Source organism: Labrus mixtus, chromosome 19, assembly GCF_963584025.1.
Source record: "Labrus mixtus chromosome 19, fLabMix1.1, whole genome shotgun sequence".
In the NCBI taxonomy this organism is placed as follows: Eukaryota; Metazoa; Chordata; class Actinopteri; order Labriformes; family Labridae; genus Labrus; species Labrus mixtus.
In genome coordinates, this window is record NC_083630.1 from 15,453,937 (window position 1) to 15,473,561 (window position 19,625).

The window sequence follows — 19,625 nt, forward strand, 5'->3', positions numbered from 1 at the left end:
GTGATTTCAGAGCATTGCTGTGGACCTGAAGCATCCCAAAGGAGCGAGAATCATCCAGGAGGTACCAGTCACTCCCAGAAGTACATTCTTATGGGTTTTAAATAAAGTCTAAAAACATGACAAAATATGATTTAAATCAGGATATACAAGTCTGGGATTCCTTCTCAAAGTTAGACGAATCAATCCCCTCTGCAGAGCAAACACGTCCGTAAACATGAAATACTGCTGTAGTATGTTATCGTTTTGTGTTTATGTTTATGTGTTAGCTGGCAGGAGTGAGTGACGTGCTGGTGGAAAACTACTTGCCGGGGAAGCTCCATGAGATGGGTTTAGGATATGAGCAGCTGAGCAGAGTGAACCCGCAGCTCATCTACTGCTCCATCTCAGGTACGGACACAATCCCTGATCCAACTGCAGCTGTTTGTTTCACAACCTGATGAGACGTGTAAAAAGTAACCGTCAGTCTGACATGCCGCTCACAGCTTTTTACCAGACACGAGGGGATGTTTACAGACCGAGGGCGACAGAAATGTTATGATATGAGGAAAGAGACATTTTAGGTGACGTCACTACAAAGAAGAGCGGCTGTGGCTCAGTTGGTAGAGTCGGTCTCTCTCTTCAGGGAGGTTGTGGGCTCAATCTCCAGCTCCTGCAGCCACTTGTCCGACGTGTCCTTGGGCAAGACACTTAACCACAGGCTGCTCCCACTGCTTCGGAGGCAGCGCATGAATGTGTTTGAATGTGTTTGAATGGGGTTAGTTACTTCTGATGGACACTTTACACAGCAAACCTCTGCCATCAGTGTGTGAGATGGATGGATGGATGGATGGATGGATGATTTTGGTTCAAACAAGTCATCTCTTCTACCTGCGGACCTGCAGTTCACAGACTGAGCCACTAGATGTCGCTGGTCTCAAATGAAAGACGAGCTGTGCTGCTGCTCTCCATGTTTCCTCTCTTCAGAATGTGAAGTGAACCCTCAAGGCCTGCAGAGACACTCAGCTCATCACAGCTCTAATTATACCTCACACTGCAGAAACATGCTCTTTTTAAACAATGATTGGACTTAAAACCATTTACATTTTTTTGTCAACTTTCTTATTTCAACTTTTGCTCTCATCAGGTGATGCATTTACTTGTCAAAGCTGTGTGACACATGCACGGAAACTGATAAACAACTTAATAATAAACAGAGATGAGTACAGCAACAGCAGTTTTTAACGTTACAGGTACTTCTTTTACTGAAATCGTCTAATGTTATCCACATTGAATTGCTTTTTAATTGATCTTAAATGATCTAAGAATATTTTTAAACACTTGTGCAAATGCAACAACATAGAGGGTTCAAGTCCCCACAAAATGACTCTTTTACATGTTCAAAAGCAACTTTAGGAGGAGACTTATGCCTGAGCACGAGTATTTTCATTCATGTTGTTACATTTAAAGGTTGTTGGGTTTATTTTTGAATAGATTTAGTATTTTGACATCTTATTTTTGATTAATGATGTTTTTAATGCTGTTTTTTTTTTAAACTGCGTGAAACACTTTGAAGTGCCAGATGTATTTTGGCGGCAGTAGCTCAGTCTGTAGGGACTTGGATTGGGAACCGGTGGGTCGCCGGTTCAAGTCCCGGTGCGGAGAGGTGCCAGATCACCTCCTGAGCACTGCTGAGGTGCCCTTGAGCAAGGCACCAAACCCCCTCCCCACCGTCAGCTCAGGAGCACCCGCTGTGGGCAGCTCCGTCACCCTTACATCCCTCCATTAGTGCATGTCCATAGGATCCTGTTTGTGCATGTGTGTGTATATTTCAGCCTATGTGTGTGTTGCATGATTAACAGAGTGAAAAAATAGAAATTTCCCCTTGCGGGGATCATTAAAGTAAAATCTTATCTTAATCTTATTTATGGTGCTCCATACATACAGTATATTTGCCCTGCCTGTATTACCTTGCTGTCCAGTAGGTGGCGGTAATGCATCTATCAGCTGCCAATCAGTGTTGCAATTGATTTGCCTCAATCTTCAGGCAGAATGGTGATCCCTGTTGGAGATGTACTGGAAACATTTCAGTTTACGATCGCAAAGGAAGCCGCCTGGTGAATGCAGCAGTTCTCAAAAACTTTTGCAACATGGGGCTCCGGTTGGCCAAGCGGTTATTTCCTGCTGTTCTGTACAGAGGCTGTAATTCTCAAAGTTGGCAGTCCGGGTTTGAGTTTGACCTTCAGCCCCTTTCGAGCATGTCATTCCCTAATCACCCTGCTTTCCTGCTTTATCCACTGTCTCCTAAAAAATACACAAACAGCCCCCAAAAAACTCTCCCGCTGAATGAGCTCCAGTATATATTCCTCTCATACACACCTGTCTTATGAAATAGTTTTTTTAAAGCTTCTGTACTTCTTGATAATTGAAATATTACAGAGATTGTATGTTTTTAAACAAGTATTGAAAAAGTATACGTTGCGTATATGGAACGTTTGGATAGCCGTAGTCTTTCTGCTTCACACACTGCTGAAGCTCATGTTCACTTCCACAGTTACAGACGTGTTTGAATTTTCTGTGAACTGATTTCTGTCTCGGAGCTCGTCTTCAGTTTTCATCTCAACATGTGAGGCAGAGTTCAGATCTGGTTTTCGTTTAAAGACACGATGGGATGTTTTCTGTTAATGTGAACTGTCTCAACTCTTGAGGAAATCAATCTGTGTTCAGTCAGAGAGGCAGACTAAACACACGGCTGGAGAAGGACGAGGGTTCAATTCCCCGCTGTGTTTCCTCTTTGATTAGATTGAAACTGCTAGTGTGTGTGTGTGTGTGTGTGTGTGTGTGTGTGTGTGTGTGTGTGTGTGTGTGTGTTTTTAGGCTATGGGCAGACCGGTCCTCAGTCTCAGAGTCCAGGCTATGACTCCATCGCCTCTGCTGTATCGGGAATGATGCACATCACCGGGCCAGAGGTCAGACTCCTCTCTTCTATGTGATCTATTTGCTGTTATTTTTTTAAGCTTTTAAAGGTCACAAGTTATAATAATTTTCAACAAGTTTAAATAAGTGTCAGAGCTCCCCAAAAACAAAGTTTCTTGCCAAAAGTCCACTCAGATCCTGTATTTTATCATTCCTCTCAACCCCTCTACTTCATCCAAACCAAATATTTCTTCATGTTAGAAAATCAAATACACGTCAGAGTGTTTTGTTTTAATATCATAACAACAAAAGACACTATTAACAACCTTTTTATTTGAGTTTGTACATTTATCCTCCATATAAAACCATCAGAAACTACAATCCCATAATGCACTGCTCTCTAAAGGCTGTAAAAAGATCATCATAAAAGGAGCTGTGGATGTTTCCAGTCATACAACAACCCTTACTCCCATAATGCATTACTCCTGCGCACAGGATGGAGACCCGGTGCGCCCTGGTGTTGCCATGACGGATCTGGCCACGGGACTGTACGCACACGGCGCCGTCATGGCTGCCCTGCTGCAGCGGCACAAGACCGGGAGAGGGGTTCATATCGACTGTAACCTGCTGTCCTCACAGGTACCAGAGTGAGTGTGAGTGTGTGTTATTAAACTAAATTACTTCTTTAAACAAGCTGTAGATTTATATCGTAAAGTCTGAACATTTTAAACACAGTGATTCATTTTCTTCAGTTTAAACAGATACAGCGATATGTTATCTTGAAACGGTCTCTAGGCTCGAACGTCTTATTCGCCTCCTGACACCCGGGAGTGTGTTTGACTTATCACGCTGCTTGTGTGACAGTGTTGCTTTTAAAAACAAGTTTTATGTTTCATATTCTCTAATTTTTGAACGTCTTTGGCAGGAAAAGAGACTGCCACACACACCAGTTCAGCTCTTTGATAAAACGTTATCATCCTCCAGAGAGAAATGCAGCCCGCTGACAGAGTTTAGATGTTTGGTTGTATCACCTCTCAGAAGATCTAAATACATCTGAAGGACATCATTTGGTGAGAGACAATCACAGAGAAGCATCATTCAGAAACTATTCTCTGAAGTTTATTACAATAAAATGTTGTCAAAATATTCAATAGTATGTTACTCTTTGATACAACATGTTTAAAAGAAACAACCAACAATCTGTATTTGTATGTATAGTATCAATAAGTACCAAAGCTTTAAAACACTTCAGCTCTTCAGTCACATTTTTAACCAGAAGCTGCTGAGAGGGAGACAACACTGTCTAAATTGCACAAATATGTTGCCAATGTATTTGTGCAATTAAGACACTGTGCAGGAGTTTGCCTGCAGTTTTTGATGATTTGAAGAAATGACCCCATGTTTGGTGTCTAGTGCTTCTGTTTGTGTTGCCATGGTATCAAACAGGTATCAATATTAGCTGTCGCTGTGAAGGAATTCCCACGGCGGAGATTAAGGGTGGCTCAATGGTGCGGTTTGCGATATTATCACACCACCCTTTTTTTAATTCATTTAGCAGATTTGTTTGAGAATCAGGGGTCGGCAACTGATTGTGACTTTTTATTAGGGCCCGAAGCACTGACAAGTGCGTAGGACCCTCTTGAAACCCTAGGAATTATTATTTTTCTTCCTCCTCCACTTTAAACGCGGCCTGAATGTGCGTGAAAACTCACCAAACATTCCACGGTCATCAGGTCTTGCGAAAAATTTGATATTTTGGTGGTTTCGTAAAAAAATGGCGCAAAATGGCTCAGTGGCGCCCCCTTGAAATTTTCAAAATGGCCTCCCCATAGAGGGTTTTTTCACGTACACTTTGGTATTGGTACGCATATTAAGCTTCTCGGGACGGACTAAAAAAAACCTGACAGGAAGTCCACGAATTCAAGTTGAATTTCACAAAAATGGCCCAAAATCGCTCAAAATCACGTATTTCATCCTTCCAAGCTGAAGGATCTTGCCCGAGGGCGCTCGTCCAAACGGCGCAAACTTAGTGTCAGTGCAACTTTTTTTTTTTTGCAACTTGCCAAAAAAGTAAATGCTTATATCTCTGCCATATTGTTCATATTACAATTTCGCTACCGTGAAGGGGGCTGGCTCAACGGGTTCTGATAGAGGGAGGGCTCTTAACCATGCTTCACAGTCAGCTGTACAGTCCAGGGTGTCAAAACGGGCAGAAAAAGTGTTGAGCTGTTTTGCAAAGGAGGCTGGGTCAGTTATGGTACCTACTTTGGTTCTGGATTCACACCCGGTGAGAGTTTTGACTTTCTGAAATGCCTGCTTGGTGTTCATGTTGGCGAATTCAGACTCCAGTTTGTCTTTGAATTTCAATTTTGCCTTGAAAACCTCATTTTTTATTGTTCTGTTTGCCAGATTTAGGCCTTCCCAGTCCTTGAGCTTAAAGGCCTTGCTCTTTTCCTTTAGGCTCTGTCTTAGCTGGGGAGTTATCCATGGTTTGGAGTTGGGATACTTTTTTATTGTTTTTACAGGAATGCTGCTGTGAATGCAGAAATGTATGTAGTCCATGATGACAGAGACCCTGTCATTCAAGTTCCCATCGAAAATGTCCCAGTCAGTGCATGCCAGGGAGCCCTGGAGGTGAGCAATGGCGTCCTCTGACCATTGTGGGGCACTGTAGCGTTGTGGCTTGTGACATTTCAGTTCCTGCCTGTAGAACGGAAGTAAACAGATAATGTTATGATCTGCAAGTCCGAGCGGTGGATATGAAAGGGCACGGAGAGCATCGGTGATGTTACCATAACATAAGTCCAAGATGTTTGCCTTTCTGGTGGGAATGTCCACATACTGTTGGAATGATGGTAAAACGTTGTCCAGTCGGCATGTGTTAAAGTCCCCGACAATAAGCAGCGGCGCTCCGGGGTACTTTGCCATCATAACATTAACATCCTCAGCTAGCAGCTCCGCTGCTATCTTGACGTTAGCACTGGGGGCTACATAAACACAGCTGACCACAAGCGTTGGAAATTCCCAGGGGAGATAGTAGGGACGTAGTGACAGGGTCAGTATCTCTACGTCGGGCATACACACCTTACGGTGCACCTTGATGTTGTTACACCACCTGTCATTGATGTACATACAGACCCCGCCGCCCCGCATCTTCCCCGATTGTCCCGTTCTGTCGGACCTGATGATTGTGAAGTTGTCCAGGCTGACCTCGGCATCAGAGACGGTCTCGTGGAGCCAGGTTTCGGTCAGGACGATGATACAGATGTCCCTGAAGGCCTTTTCCAGTTTGCGTCTGGCGTGTAGCAGGTCCACTTTGTTACGGAGTGAGCGGACATTTGACAGGATGACGGAGGGCAGAGGTGGTTTAAAAGGACGCTTCCTTATTCTGCTGCGAATACCTCCGCGTCGTCCTCTTTTCCTCGGGCCGAAGCTCTGGTGGGAGATCCACGACAGGTTTGTTGTTGCTCAGCAGCGAGGTCCGGTGCAGCAGGAGCTCATCGCGGCCGTAGGCGAGTAGCCTGTTGCTGATGTCAACCGGTAGTGCGAGGCCATCGCAGACCAGCCATAGAATTGCGAGCTGAGTGACGATCACTTGGAACAACTTGACCATGTCTTAACAGCAGTGTAGCTCAGATAGAACACTTAACAATACAATAACTATAGACACTTAGACGGGACGTGGTGTGGAGTCAAACAGAGTGCGGTCTGTGCTGTCGCAGCGGAGCGTGCGCCATCTTGGATCCCTGGGTTCAGGGTGCACTCGTATTGCTAACAACCAGCCTCCTACTGCAAGGAATACGTACTACACAATGCTCAATTTGCTCCATATTTCATAGCTATCATGACAGTGCCAGGCTGAACTGTTCCACGTCAAAATTTTCTGTGATCTCCATCACGCTGCCTATTTCAGCATACCATAGTACGTCTTTTACACAAATCGTACTGCACGGCCTGCTGCTTAGCCACGTTCCGCTGCTGCTGCACTCTCGCGGTCGCAGCACACCCCGACATAAACAGGGGTGCGAGGGCCCTTCGTCACCGCTTGCGGTTTTAATTCATTTTGTTATTTTTCTTAACAACAACGCTGAGTCTGTGAGCAGGGCTGCAGAGAGTAGACAGCGCCTGGTGCTGAAGCTAAGCACCGTCATGGCAGCAGCAGGTAAATAGAAACCATGAAGTATCAATAAATGGATTGATAAAGAAAGATACAGATGTATGGATGGATGGATGATAGATTGATGGATGGATGATAGAGAGATGGAGAGATCTAGAAATTGACTCCACTGTAAAAAGTGAAACGCGGTCTGTAATTGTTTGGAGGCTGTGAGGTCTCGATCTCTGCGGTTCACTCCCACTGCTGCTACACATAAAATACCCACAATCCCCCCTCCTCCTCTCGGTATCCCTGTGGTGCATTCCTGTACGGAGTGCTGCGACCACAGGCATGTCGACCACAGAGCGGTTGGACCGGAGCTGAACAATGAGAGCACACAGCAGCGGTGGATGTGGATCCATGTGGAGCGGGTTTAAGCTGACTCTGGTTTGGTCGTCGGGGGAAATTTAATCATTACAAACCAATCAGAGAGCACCGCTGCCTCTCGGCACGCCGCCTGCAGGTCCTGAAACAGCTGTAAACATCAGGAGACACTCCACACCAAAGGCTGAGGAGTCATAAGTCTGAAGTTCAGCCTGCAACGTCTTAAATTGTTGTGGTCGTTTGAGGAAATGGCTCAGTCATGCAGAAAAATACCGACGTTTGAAGATGAGAAACAGTTTTTGAAAGATGGGAAAGTTTTCCCCAAACACGACGAGAACAGGACCGTACTGATCTCTGTTAAATCTGACCTCTGCAGAATTCACACTTACTGGGATTTTAGCAATTCACCATTTAAAAAAAAATGTTGGCTGATGAATACGACAACAATTACAAGAGAATAATACTCAGAGTTGAAATTTGGTTTTGTTTGCTGTTATTCTTTATCAGAGTCATCAGTTTGTGTTGTTTGGACCTGTCAAGTTTAAAATGTCTTCATCCAATCTGTGTTTTTATCTTCATCGCAGCGGACATGTCCAGCACCACATACAATAACTTTTAGATCCGATTAGCGTCAACTCTATTGTCAGTGCACAAGTACAAGTACTGAACAACCAAATACAGTTTAGCATCTAACCAGACATGCAAAAAGCTTCAAGTGCTAAGTGTAAAGCAAGTATGAAATGAAATGAAGAAATAAACTGCTGTACACATTATGCGCAATAATAGTCTCAGTTATTGAAAAGAAGAGTGAAAAAGTGATTAATCTTCTGATTCCCCTGTAATTGATCTACGTGCTGGATTAAACAGGAACCTGGCAGAGTATTTTACATGTTTTTAAACAGTTGGCTGTGTTAGCTGTATACAATATATCTTGCACGACCTGTAGTATGAGTAAGAGAAGATTTTAACAATAACAGTTTTTCCAAACAGAGCAGTGATTGACAGAACCACCCATAAGTTCAAGTCTGTTTCTCTTCTCTGTTTAAAGCGTTTTGATCACCTCTGATCTCATACTGTTCCTCTTTCTCTACTATCACACATTTCTTCCTCTGTTGTCCTCTTTTCTTGTCAGTGGCCTCGGGCAAAAGTTCAGAAACAATCACGAATAGGACTTTAAAACAACTTCCTTCAAAACAGACAGAGAGCGGCTACGTCTCACCAAAAACTACAGGGAATATAATATTCATAGTTTGCCTTTTTATTAAGAAGCAACCTTCTGATGTTGAAAATGAAGCCAACACTGAAGTGCAGTTCCTCTAGTGTCCACTAGAGGCTGCCTCCTGCAGTGAGTCACTCCCCATAGAGCCCCATGTTAAACTGTCCGACTTTACAGCAGAAATAAACATGTTTACAGCCTGGTACAAAAACAGTTTAGGTCAGTATAACTTATTTCTCTCTTCAGGTATCAGTGATGCAGAGTGAGGGGCGTGGCCTCTTTGAGTGACAGGTGGGAGCTGCTAGCTGTCTGCTAGGTGTCACCTCAGCTAATTCAGTCGCTGAACTTAACCACTGGGCCCTATCTGTCTTGCTGTGCGCTGTTAGTCGAAAAAAAAAAAACAATGGGGGAAATTTTTGGTCCCAGTGCATCATTTCTTTATACAGCCTTTGACTTTGATAAGTATTGGAAAGTTTTCCAGCTCTGTAAAATTGGTTGTCATTGCTTATATTTTGGATGTGTGGCTCCGAACCGAAATTCAGGTTGAGTTTCAACCGGCAGCAGCTCTTCAGAGCCGTGAAATATTAGTTGCTGATATAAAGGCCGATTGTGTTAACCCAAAGAGGCCCAGCACGCCTGTTCTTCTTCTCAACACTTAAAGATTTCACTGAACACAACACCGTCAGTATGAAACAGAACATGTGTTTCATAGGAGGAGTTATAACGGAGCAGAATGAGGTGTTTCTAACAGGCGGCTAACAACACTCAAGGCCAAGTCCTTCAGCAGTCGTGGAAATTCATTCACATGTTTTCAGCAGCTTGTAAATTTAGAGAAAGCGCGAAAAGGAGCCGCTGGTTTGTTTCATGGTGTTTTTTTTTTTTTAAAGGAAGAAGAATTGGAGGAAAAGCTTTTATATTCTGTTGTTACACGAAGGAGTGATGATTGACCACAACCTCCAACACGACTGATGACAGCTCAGATTTAACACACTGCCTCTCCTTCTCTCCCCCACCCTCTCTCTCCTCAGGTGTCCTGTCTCAGCCACATTGCTGCTAACTATCTGAACGCGGGGAAGGAGGCACAGCGCTGGGGGACAGCCCACGGGAGCATCGTACCTTACCAGGTGACTTCCTAAACACTCAACTGTCTGTCGATTAAACACACAAACACACACAGGAAGTGTTAATCGGGCTGCTAATGTAACAACAGCAGAAACACACACACACACACGTCCTGTTAGCATGTAAACATCACTGTGACAATGCCTCATAATACAATAAAACATCAATACAAATATGGACAATTTAAATCAATTTGACAAAAAAGTATATTGCAGTACTCTTTTGACAACCGAACCAGCAGAGGGCGCTGTCCTCTGTCTTGTTAGTTGAAGAGGAGAGGCCTACAGAAGTGGAGGAAGTGATTGAAGGTTTTGAGGTTCAGAAGATGTCTTGTTTCAAAGCTGGAGTGTAGACGTGATTCGGGCAGAAAACAGGCGACAATAGACCAGCAGCAGTATTTGAAACTGAGCAGAGCGTAGTGGCGTTCACTGTGAGGCTTGAATTTAAATGTGTGTTTGCTCTGAAACCAACTCACCAGTGGTAACAGGATAGAAGCTCGACGTGCGGTTGTGTTAGTGTTCTCTTAATAAAGTTACATTTTGACTTTTGTTAATTCGGTCCGTCAGAATGCAGAGTTCCATATTTAAGTCTGGTGCTTGTGGAGTCGTTGGGAACACACTCAGATGTTTGACAGTTGTGGAACATTTGAGCAAAAGTCCTGACAGTTGACGTCAGTGTTGAGGGAAATCAAATGGAGGCACCGAGACAATTATAAAACAATTAGAGAGCATTAGTGTCAGTCACTCTGGATGTGTTAATGTTGCTGTGTGTCACTCTGCTTCCTCTCTGGAAGTGATTTCCTCTCCTGTTATCGCTCATTATCTCCTCACATATCATCTTGATCAACACCGCTGTCACCAGACTCTTTTTATATCTTTGTTTTTCTGTTCCACGCCTTAACAGGTCAAACATGCTGTTTTTATGCCTCCATACAGGAGAGTATTTACAGTTAAGATCACGTTTGACCAAATCTTTTGGAGTTCTTCATGATTCCATTTCTATGTTTTTATCTTTCTGATTTTTTTGTTTAAGGATTGAAGTACATTTAGTCATTAAGAAGAGTCTAACCGGCCCGGGTTTTGAATCCAACCATGGCTCCTTCCCCTACATGTCCTTCACCACTCTCTCTCTCTTTCCCTGATATCTGACTCTATCCACTGTCCTCTCAGCTTATGGCATAAAAATTCCAAAAATAAGCTTAAAAAAAAGTCTAACCATGAGGTTGATGAGTAAAACTTGATTATTTCGATAAAGAGTACTGCAGGAGAATCAGTACATTTCCAGTTATTTATGGTTTGTAGATATTTGAAACAATGCTTCATCTTTCATTCAGCAGTTACTTTTATATGTCACTTTTTTTTTTATTCTCCTTTAAATTTCACCACTGCTACTAAATTCTGTTACTCGCCCTGTAACCTTTTGTGTGCCAGCTTTGGACACTCGCTGTCTTTAAGTTTCATTTATTTTTAAAGTCACTTAACTCAACCCCTGTTTAAATTTTTTTTTTTTTATACCTGTGTTAAACCGTGTGGACAATGCTTGTTATAAGAGAGGCAACCACAACTATTCCTGTTTGTGCAAAAAATGTGCAATCGGAATAGTTTATAAACAACTGCTGAATTAGTCCTGCAATAAACACGAGTCGTTGCAGTATCATTTACAGGAGGGACGTCTCTCTTGGCAGAGCAGGGGATTCTCAGGAGAGCGAGGACAGATTGCCTCTTTGCCTGTATAGAGGATACAGTCCTCCTTGATTTATGTCTGTGAAGGAAAGTTCAGGTTTTACGAGATCAAAGTGTATATCATACAGTAACAGTCAACTATGGTTATGACCATACCAGAATTCTAAACGTTGATATATCTGTTTGACACCACGGCAACAAAAATAGAAGTCCTAGACCCTAGAATATTGAGTAATTTCTTGTTTTTAATGACCAGAAATGACAGTTAAACTCCTAAATTACACAAAAACATTGGCAACATTTTGATATCAAACTCTAGTGGGACGTATGCTGCATGAATGTTTCAGTTTTTCCAGATTAAACCACACACTGACATTCACATTTTAATTTGAATAAACGGCTTCACTAAAAAATACACTTCGATACAGTAAATCTTTTTTTTTTTTTTTTACTAGAATACAAAAAACAAGTTAGATAATTCCCCTTATGTAGCAGACGGCTGATTTCACTCCTTATCAAATTGAATTTAAAACCAAATAAAACAAATTTTTCGGATCCCTCGTCTTCTCTGTGCTGATGTAAAAACATGAATTATCTGTTTTCTGCATGGCACAAATACACCAGAGCACACAGGGGCGTCAGCGGGATATTTAAAAATGACGGCATGAGGAGCGGAAACACAATTAGAAGCACACAGGAAAACATTAAAAACATTTTAAAATAAATGTCATTAATTTTTCGCTCAGGAATGAAGTTGCAGAAATATAACGCCATACTCTGTTTAATTAAATGAATACATCCAAATACACACAGCATTGGTATAAAGGTAAACAACTGTCATCGTGTTGGACTCTGTTTCTTTGTCCGCAATCTTGGATTTCAGCAGGGCCTGTTTTATGTTCAAAAGGGAAAATCTCCTGTCATGAGGGACACGTGTAAAAGGGCAATGTTTGAAAATTTCAGGGCGAGGTTGTCCTGAAATTTGAATGTGTGAAAAGGACTTCTGATCAATTATGTGAAAAATAAAATGTGTTTTTTTTAGCATATATTGCCTCTCTTAAGGCTAATGCTACTCACTACCTCTTGGTTTGTTTGGTTAGCACATTTTTCCTGTCAGTGAAGAAGATGAATGACACAAACTTTAATGTTTCATGTTTGCTGGACCTCTTTTTATTTCATTGATAGAGCAACCTTTGTTGCACAGAGCCGTGTTACAGAGGAACAAAACAAATCTTTACTTTGTTGATGTGCAAACCAATCCTTAATTCAATACAAATAAAACACAGCGCCTTATAGACGACAAAACGTATACAGAGAGCTTAAAATGTGAAATATAACCTAAAAAGAGATTACTATGTCACACAGACTAATAGGCCTATATTCATAGGGTTATAGGCTGCAAAAACTTCCTGTGGCCACAGAGGGAAAACAAGGACATTCCTTAGATGAAATCCCCTGAGTCAGTTGTTTTCATCAGGATATAGGACACATATTTCAGCCCTTATTTAACCTACTTTTGTCACAATGAACACTGTGAATGTAGCGTATTGTTTTGCACTTTGTACTGTACTATGTACAAAGAAAGGGGAAAGTCTTTTTGAGCACTTTGAAAAGGAGCAACTTTCTCTTTCCATGACAAGTCACTGTTAGTATTCTGATAAGTGACATATTACTCTTAGACTGATAAGTGACATGTTACTCTTAGACTGATAAGTGACATGTTACTCTTAGACTGATAAGTGACATGTTACTCTTAGACTGATAAGTGACATATTACTCTTAGACTGATAAGTGACATGTTACTCTTAGACTGATAAGTGACATGTTACTCTTAGACTGATAAGTGACATATTACTCTTAGACTGATAAGTGACATATTACTCTTAGACTGATAAGTGACATGTTACTCTTAGACTGATAAGTGACATGTTACTCTTAGACTGATAAGTGACATGTTACTCTTAGACTGATAAGTGACATATTACTCTTAGACTGGTAAACAACCAGATTGAATCAAACAGTAAAATGATCTGTCAGATAAAAGGTTAGTATAAATATAAAACCCATGGAGCATTTAGTAATCGTATTGCAGGGAGGATACATGATTTGGATTCAAAACATAAAGACATAATGATGGCAACAGAGAAAATTCAAGAAAGAATTCAAGAAGAAGCTAAAACACTTTCAGAAAGGCCGCCTTCAAGATGTCTGGTACAAAAACTCAAAGTTTAGTGAGTCTGACTTTTAATGCTAACTGAAAAGACGTCAAAGTTTTCAGATGAAAACGTTTATCGTCTGTTAATTTATAAAGTATATCTTAATCGAAAAATGTAGTGCAATGAATTCACTTTCTAATATCCAATAAATCGATTTCACACAATCAAACAAAAAGAGGCTTTTCACACTGAGCTTCCTTTGTATCAGATTCTGTTTCACATTACCGTGAGCCTGAGGGAAGAGATGTTATTATGGAGGTTTATGACCCACATTTAACCATCACTCTCTCACACACACACACACACACACACACACACACGTTCTGTGCCTCCTGATGTTTCCCTCCATCTGCTCGGCGTGAACATGGAGACAGCGGCTCGTTTTTTGCGGTTGTTGTCTCTCACCAGTCATAGTTATAGCGGCGGACTATAACACCAGTTGTAGTCCGCCGCTCGGATCTAATCCTCGTGTGAACCGCCTTACCCACAATGCCGCACTCTCTCCCTCGAGCAATGCAGATGAAAGTAGTGGAGACGGGTTCTTCCGAGATCATGACAGTTGAAACAACAGAATTATTGGTGTTTCATGGTTGCGGCTTTGCGAGGGAGATATTAGTGCAGGAGAAGTCATCCGTCCTCTCCGACGTTTTTTAGAGTTCACATCTGATTTCTGAGATGGTTCAATTTCAATCTCCACAAACTGAGACATCTAGCATGTCGGAGAGGAGACACATGAGAGGTTCACTGCAGTCAGTAAGAAGAGATGAACTGAGAGCCAACACAAAACTAAATACATAAATATATCAGATCATAAAAGGTCATATGAATGTTGTGCAACACAACTGTGAAACATCAACATATTTTATGGTTTGATTCAAATGTCTATAAACAAAATAGACTTATTTTAATAAACAGGTAATTGCAATAGCTTAAGGACTAAGATAATTCCTTTAAGAGTAAAATGTATTTTGCAGGACGATAACCAATAAACTTTTCTTTTTACAAAAATAAAAAAAATTCAAAGTGCTCATAGCATTTTAAATGTTATGATTTTTGTTTTAAATGTGTTTCTAGTGTCACACTAAATACACTTCTGCAGAAGAAGCTGACAGACACTCAGCTCTTACATATTAGCAGCTAACAATTTGTCTATGATGTCATTTTGCTGAGTCATCAGTTATGGAACAACATGATCCTCTAATTAATGTAAATATTGGCTTTTGGGGTTCCTCAAGGTTCCATTCTTGGTCCAAATAGTTTTAGTTTTTTATTAAATATAAAAAAATATATATTGTGTAATTTTGTTTGTGGCACCTGATGCATCTAAATCCAGTGTTCACTGTTACAGCTTGTTTTTATTTGGCCTTGAACACTTCCAGAGAGGAAACGGAGTGACAGGTGTCTGTAGCTGCTGAATGCTCTACTTTGTTAAAGGCTTTATATGCGATTTTTTGATCCAGCAAATGTCGCCCTTGAAACCAAAACAACTTGCGCTGCATTGTTGTGTTAGCATGCTAATGCTAGCGATCTTTATTATGCTCGTATCTTCACACTGCATGTAAATTTACCCGAAATGAGCGTGATCTAGAAACGCTTACGTGACATTCAATTAAGCAGTGAGTACAGTATGTTATTCTTTTTTTCTCTAGTCCCACAATTAAACAACTTTTATACGTGAGGGCCCGGCGATGAAAGCAAACTGAAGATAGGATTGGAAAACTCTGAAAGCATCACAGACAGTGGGACTCAGGTGTTACACCCATTGTAGACAGTCATGACTCACAGAGTTATTTTCACAGGATATACTTGATTTCTTTTACATTTAACTGTAAAAAAATCGCACATAAAACCTTTGAAACTCTTACCTTTTTTATGTTTGCTGCTGGAAACTGGGACGTTATGGCCACTAAAGACCCACAAAAAGCTGTTAAACACATCTTTGCATGTGTATAAATGGATTGGTTAATATCGATGATGGATTCTTTACATAGCAGCCTCTGCCATTAGTGTGTGAATGGCAGTGAATCAGTAAGTGTGACCTGTGGTGTAAGCGCTTTGAGTAGTCAGAAGACTTATTTTAGCTTAAGCTCGGTTTTTGGTCTCCTCCACCTCAACCACAAATGCTGAAGGATCCACATTGTTCACCAACTAGTCTCTGTGTCCGTCTGATGTGCTACAAAAATGAATGTGCTACAAAAGTTGATCTTGAAGATGTTAAAAAGCTCTGTGGAGCTGCGGATTCTGAGAGAGTTTTTCTACTTTTTAGTTTCGTCCTTTTAGCTCTTTGACAGTTTTGTTTGGGGTCGATGCGGTTTGGGTATGGCCTGCAGCCAGCAGGGGGCAGAAGCTGCCTCCCTGCGACCTCACTGCACCGCCCAAGTCTCTGAGGACTGTTTGAGGTTTTGTGGTTGAATGTCCCATCGTAGTCCCCCTTTGGACTGTGTGCCCACAACTCCCTGAGGCTGGGGATGAAAGCGAGGCGGCGGCCAGGGCAGAGTGCTGAGTGTGGTGTGACGAAAGGGTTAGTGGTCTGAAAACGCACACGCACACACACACAGCAGTGGTATGTGGTCACTGCTCTGTGGGTGCATGTTGTGATGTGAGACAGCAGATTTTACGTCCTTTCATGTGGCGACAATTTTTTATTACAGCGATTGTTAGAGAGAGAGAGGAAGAGGAGGAGAAAGTGTTGGTAGAGGAGGAAGAAAAGAAAGATGACCTGGGGGAAGGAAAGATTCAGGGGAACAAGAGAAGACAAAGAGGATAAAGAAGAGACATTCCCCTTCGACAGCTGGCCTTTAAACAGGTCTCCTCAGGGAGATTCATCTGATTAAACTTCTTTAAAAACATATGTGAGACTGAGATACAGATGAATCTCCATCTTCTCACCCCCCCCCCCCCCCCCCCCCCCCCCAAAAAAAAAAACAAACTCACAGCCTCATAATTCATCAGAGTAAATTTCATATCTACCTGCTGGACATGATCACCTTGATAAAACTGATTATAATTCTCATAGTTTATGAAGTATGGTTGGATCGCCGATGCCTCTGAACCTTCTGCTGCAGCTCTTAAAACAACATTAAATCCACTGCTGGAAGTACTTTATAACCCAGGTACCACAGACTCTGCTTTCCAATCTCTTATGCATATCTACGGTGCGCCTAAAGGGACAAAATATCATGTGATTAGTAAATAAAAATGTAATGTATTCTCCCAACTAAATTATCCAGAAGCATTTTAATTAATTCAAGAATGATTTGTGTCCTCTGCTGAAATACAAAAAGTCTGTCTATAGCAGGACACTCTGTGTGCTGTAGTGAAATAGTCCATTCATGTTCATGGGATCATAAGGAGCTAAACTTCTCTTTTAACACCGGTTGAAATAACAGCATCTTATATTTAATTCATTCACAATATCTCACGTAAAAAAATGTATTGAAGCCAACACATCTGAGTTTGAGCAACTGGACACATTTCTGCAAAAAAATCAAGATCTCTGTCATTAAAATAAAAATAATCTTTTTTAGTTGTGTCCTCTTTATCAACCTGTAAAAATCCCTGATATGAGAAAAACACAAAGCTGTGCTTCTATTTCTTCTTTTTCTTCTTTTTTCATGTTTTTAATCATATAAATCCTGCATGCCATGACATCAACAGACGTATAAAAATCTCAGGGATCATGTATTTATTACTTTTTTTGTGGAAGTGTTTCCTTGCTTCCTGCTGCAGTAATTTACCACTGAAGCCGTTTCTGTCCTTTTTCCTACATCCAGTTCATTTTATTATGTTTATTCAAGTGGATCTAAAAACTCTCCATTCTGTTTCAGGGCTTCAAAACCAAAGACGGACACATCGTTGTGGCTGCAGGCAACGACAAACAGTTTGTCAAAGTCTGTCAGGTAAGTCACATCCACAGATCAGCAGCTCTGACAGAAAAACAAGATTTTACGTCAAATATTTACGTTTTTTTTTTGTTTTTGGTGTTTGCAGGTTTTGGAGCTCAAGGAGCTCACAGACGATTTAAAGTACAAAACAAACAAGCTGAGAGTCCAAAACCGCAAACAGCTGCTGCACACGCTGTCTGAGAGGTATTTATACACAAACAAGCACACACAATAAACAATATTGATACCTGTTCGTTACCATGGAAACAAAAGTCCTAGACACAAAATATTCGGTAATTTATTGTTTTCACTTATCAAAAATTGCTGACAATCTCCAAGGAAGTGACAATATTTGGACAAGTAGTTGGAGCTCCCCAGCTTATCTACTTTAAGCAGGGACCTCAAGTCGGAGTGTAACCACCAGCAGGTGACTCGTTCACTGAGTAACTGAGTAAAAATTAGAATAAAAGCTCTGTTAGAAAATGCAGGTACTCTCATCAGAGAAATAACAGATCAGGCTTTTACTTTGAAAAGCATGCCGCAGCCATGTCGGATGCATGCCATGTGCCACATATCCGACTCTGGAGACCTTGACTCTCCAGAGTGAACGACGCTCACGTTCTCATTCATTGGTTACAGATTTACTCGTTCAGTTCACCAAAGATATGAGCACGTTCAACACGTTCAGGCACAGCACAGCGCTCTGAAAATAGCGCAGGCTGGAGAGACAGATGTGCTGAGTTTATGACACTGTAGAGTTGAGGGGGTCCAGATGATGATTTTAAAATGTGGGTGGGACTCCCGTGGTAGTGATCAGTCTGTGATGATTTTTTCAGGTTTCTGCAGGAGAAGACTTCTGATTGGCTGAGGAGGTTTGAGGGCTCAGGTGTTCCTGTTGGACCAATCAACAACATCCAGGAAGTGTTCTCTGATGCACAGGTCAGTCAGCCAGTAACTACAAACACACAGAAACACACCTGCGTCTCTTCTTTGTCCTGCTCCCTGTCTGCTCTTGTTGCCTCATGTACCTCACCCTTTCATATTTTTTGTTTATCGTGATGTTGAATTTTGGAGTTTCTTCAAACACTTCACATCCTTCAGATCAGCACAACCTACAGTACAATAAAAAACAAGACTGGCCTTTAATGGCTTCAGTCTAAACTCAACCTTCCTTCCTAAAGAGCAATGAGAAGGGTATTTAGAAACACGAAGGATCCTCATCCTTATTCATTTACCTATGTTTTTTTCCTGTGTTGCTATGGTGATGTAAAGGTGTGGTGTTTTTGTGAAAATTAAATCGTACTTATTTGCACAGAAAACCAACACACCTACAATAGTTCACTCTGGTACTGAAATGTTTTTGTGCAATTTAGTCAATGTGAAGGGTCAAATGTTGATGGACTCATTCCTCTACATACCTGTTTTATCAAATAGATATTGTAGATTTTTTTCAAGTTTGTGGAATGTTCAATATTCAGTTCAGTAGTTCAGTTTATTCGTCATATGCATTTAAAGGTACAGCGTACAGTACATGCAATGAAAGGCCCAGACAACATTTCATTCCTTAAAACCAAATGTATGAGAAATGAATGAGTTAAATTAAAAGAATGAAAGACAGTCGATCATTACAACACCGGATTGTGTTGTTTTAAAACAAGGAATATCGTAAAGTATCGTAAGTACAATAATATTTTGACAACCTTACCTCCATGCAGAGATAGACCCCTCTGGACTAGTGTTCATTTCCTGTCAGGCTTTTTCATCTATCATGTGATCAGTTGAGGACTTTACGAGTAAAGGAGGAGACACCTGAACGCATCATTAAACCAAGAGCTGCAGTGTGTGAACGCTTCAATAAGACACAGCTGAGTGTCTGGTTAAAGAATACACCTGGTCTGTGTGTGTGTGTGTGTGTGTGTGTGTGTGTGTGTGTGTGTGTGTGTGTGTGTGTGTGTGTGTGTGTGTGTGTGTGTGTGTGTGTGTGTGTGTGTGTGTGTGTGTGTGTGTGTGTGTGTGTGTGTGTGTGTGTGTGTGTGTGTGTGTGTGTGTGTGTGTTCTGGCTGCTCATCAAACTGTCCCTCCATATGGATTGAAAGCACATGAGTCACAGCTAACACGTTACACAACTCAGCG

General features: G+C 41.4%; 1 protein-coding gene across 3 annotated transcripts in view; it reads left to right on the forward strand.

The window, feature by feature from the left end:
- Positions 1 to 19,625, forward strand: part of sugct (succinyl-CoA:glutarate-CoA transferase) — a 61,265-nt gene that overhangs the window by 2,779 nt on the left and 38,861 nt on the right. For all 3 annotated transcript variants that reach the window (XM_061064310.1, XM_061064313.1, XM_061064314.1), the window contains exons 5-12: positions 11 to 61; positions 267 to 387; positions 2,854 to 2,945; positions 3,388 to 3,531; positions 9,617 to 9,712; positions 17,436 to 17,507; positions 17,599 to 17,696; positions 18,329 to 18,431. In XM_061064310.1, the coding sequence (XP_060920293.1) occupies positions 11 to 61; positions 267 to 387; positions 2,854 to 2,945; positions 3,388 to 3,531; positions 9,617 to 9,712; positions 17,436 to 17,507; positions 17,599 to 17,696; positions 18,329 to 18,431 (777 nt within the window). The remainder of the gene's footprint in view (positions 1 to 10; positions 62 to 266; positions 388 to 2,853; positions 2,946 to 3,387; positions 3,532 to 9,616; positions 9,713 to 17,435; positions 17,508 to 17,598; positions 17,697 to 18,328; positions 18,432 to 19,625) is intronic.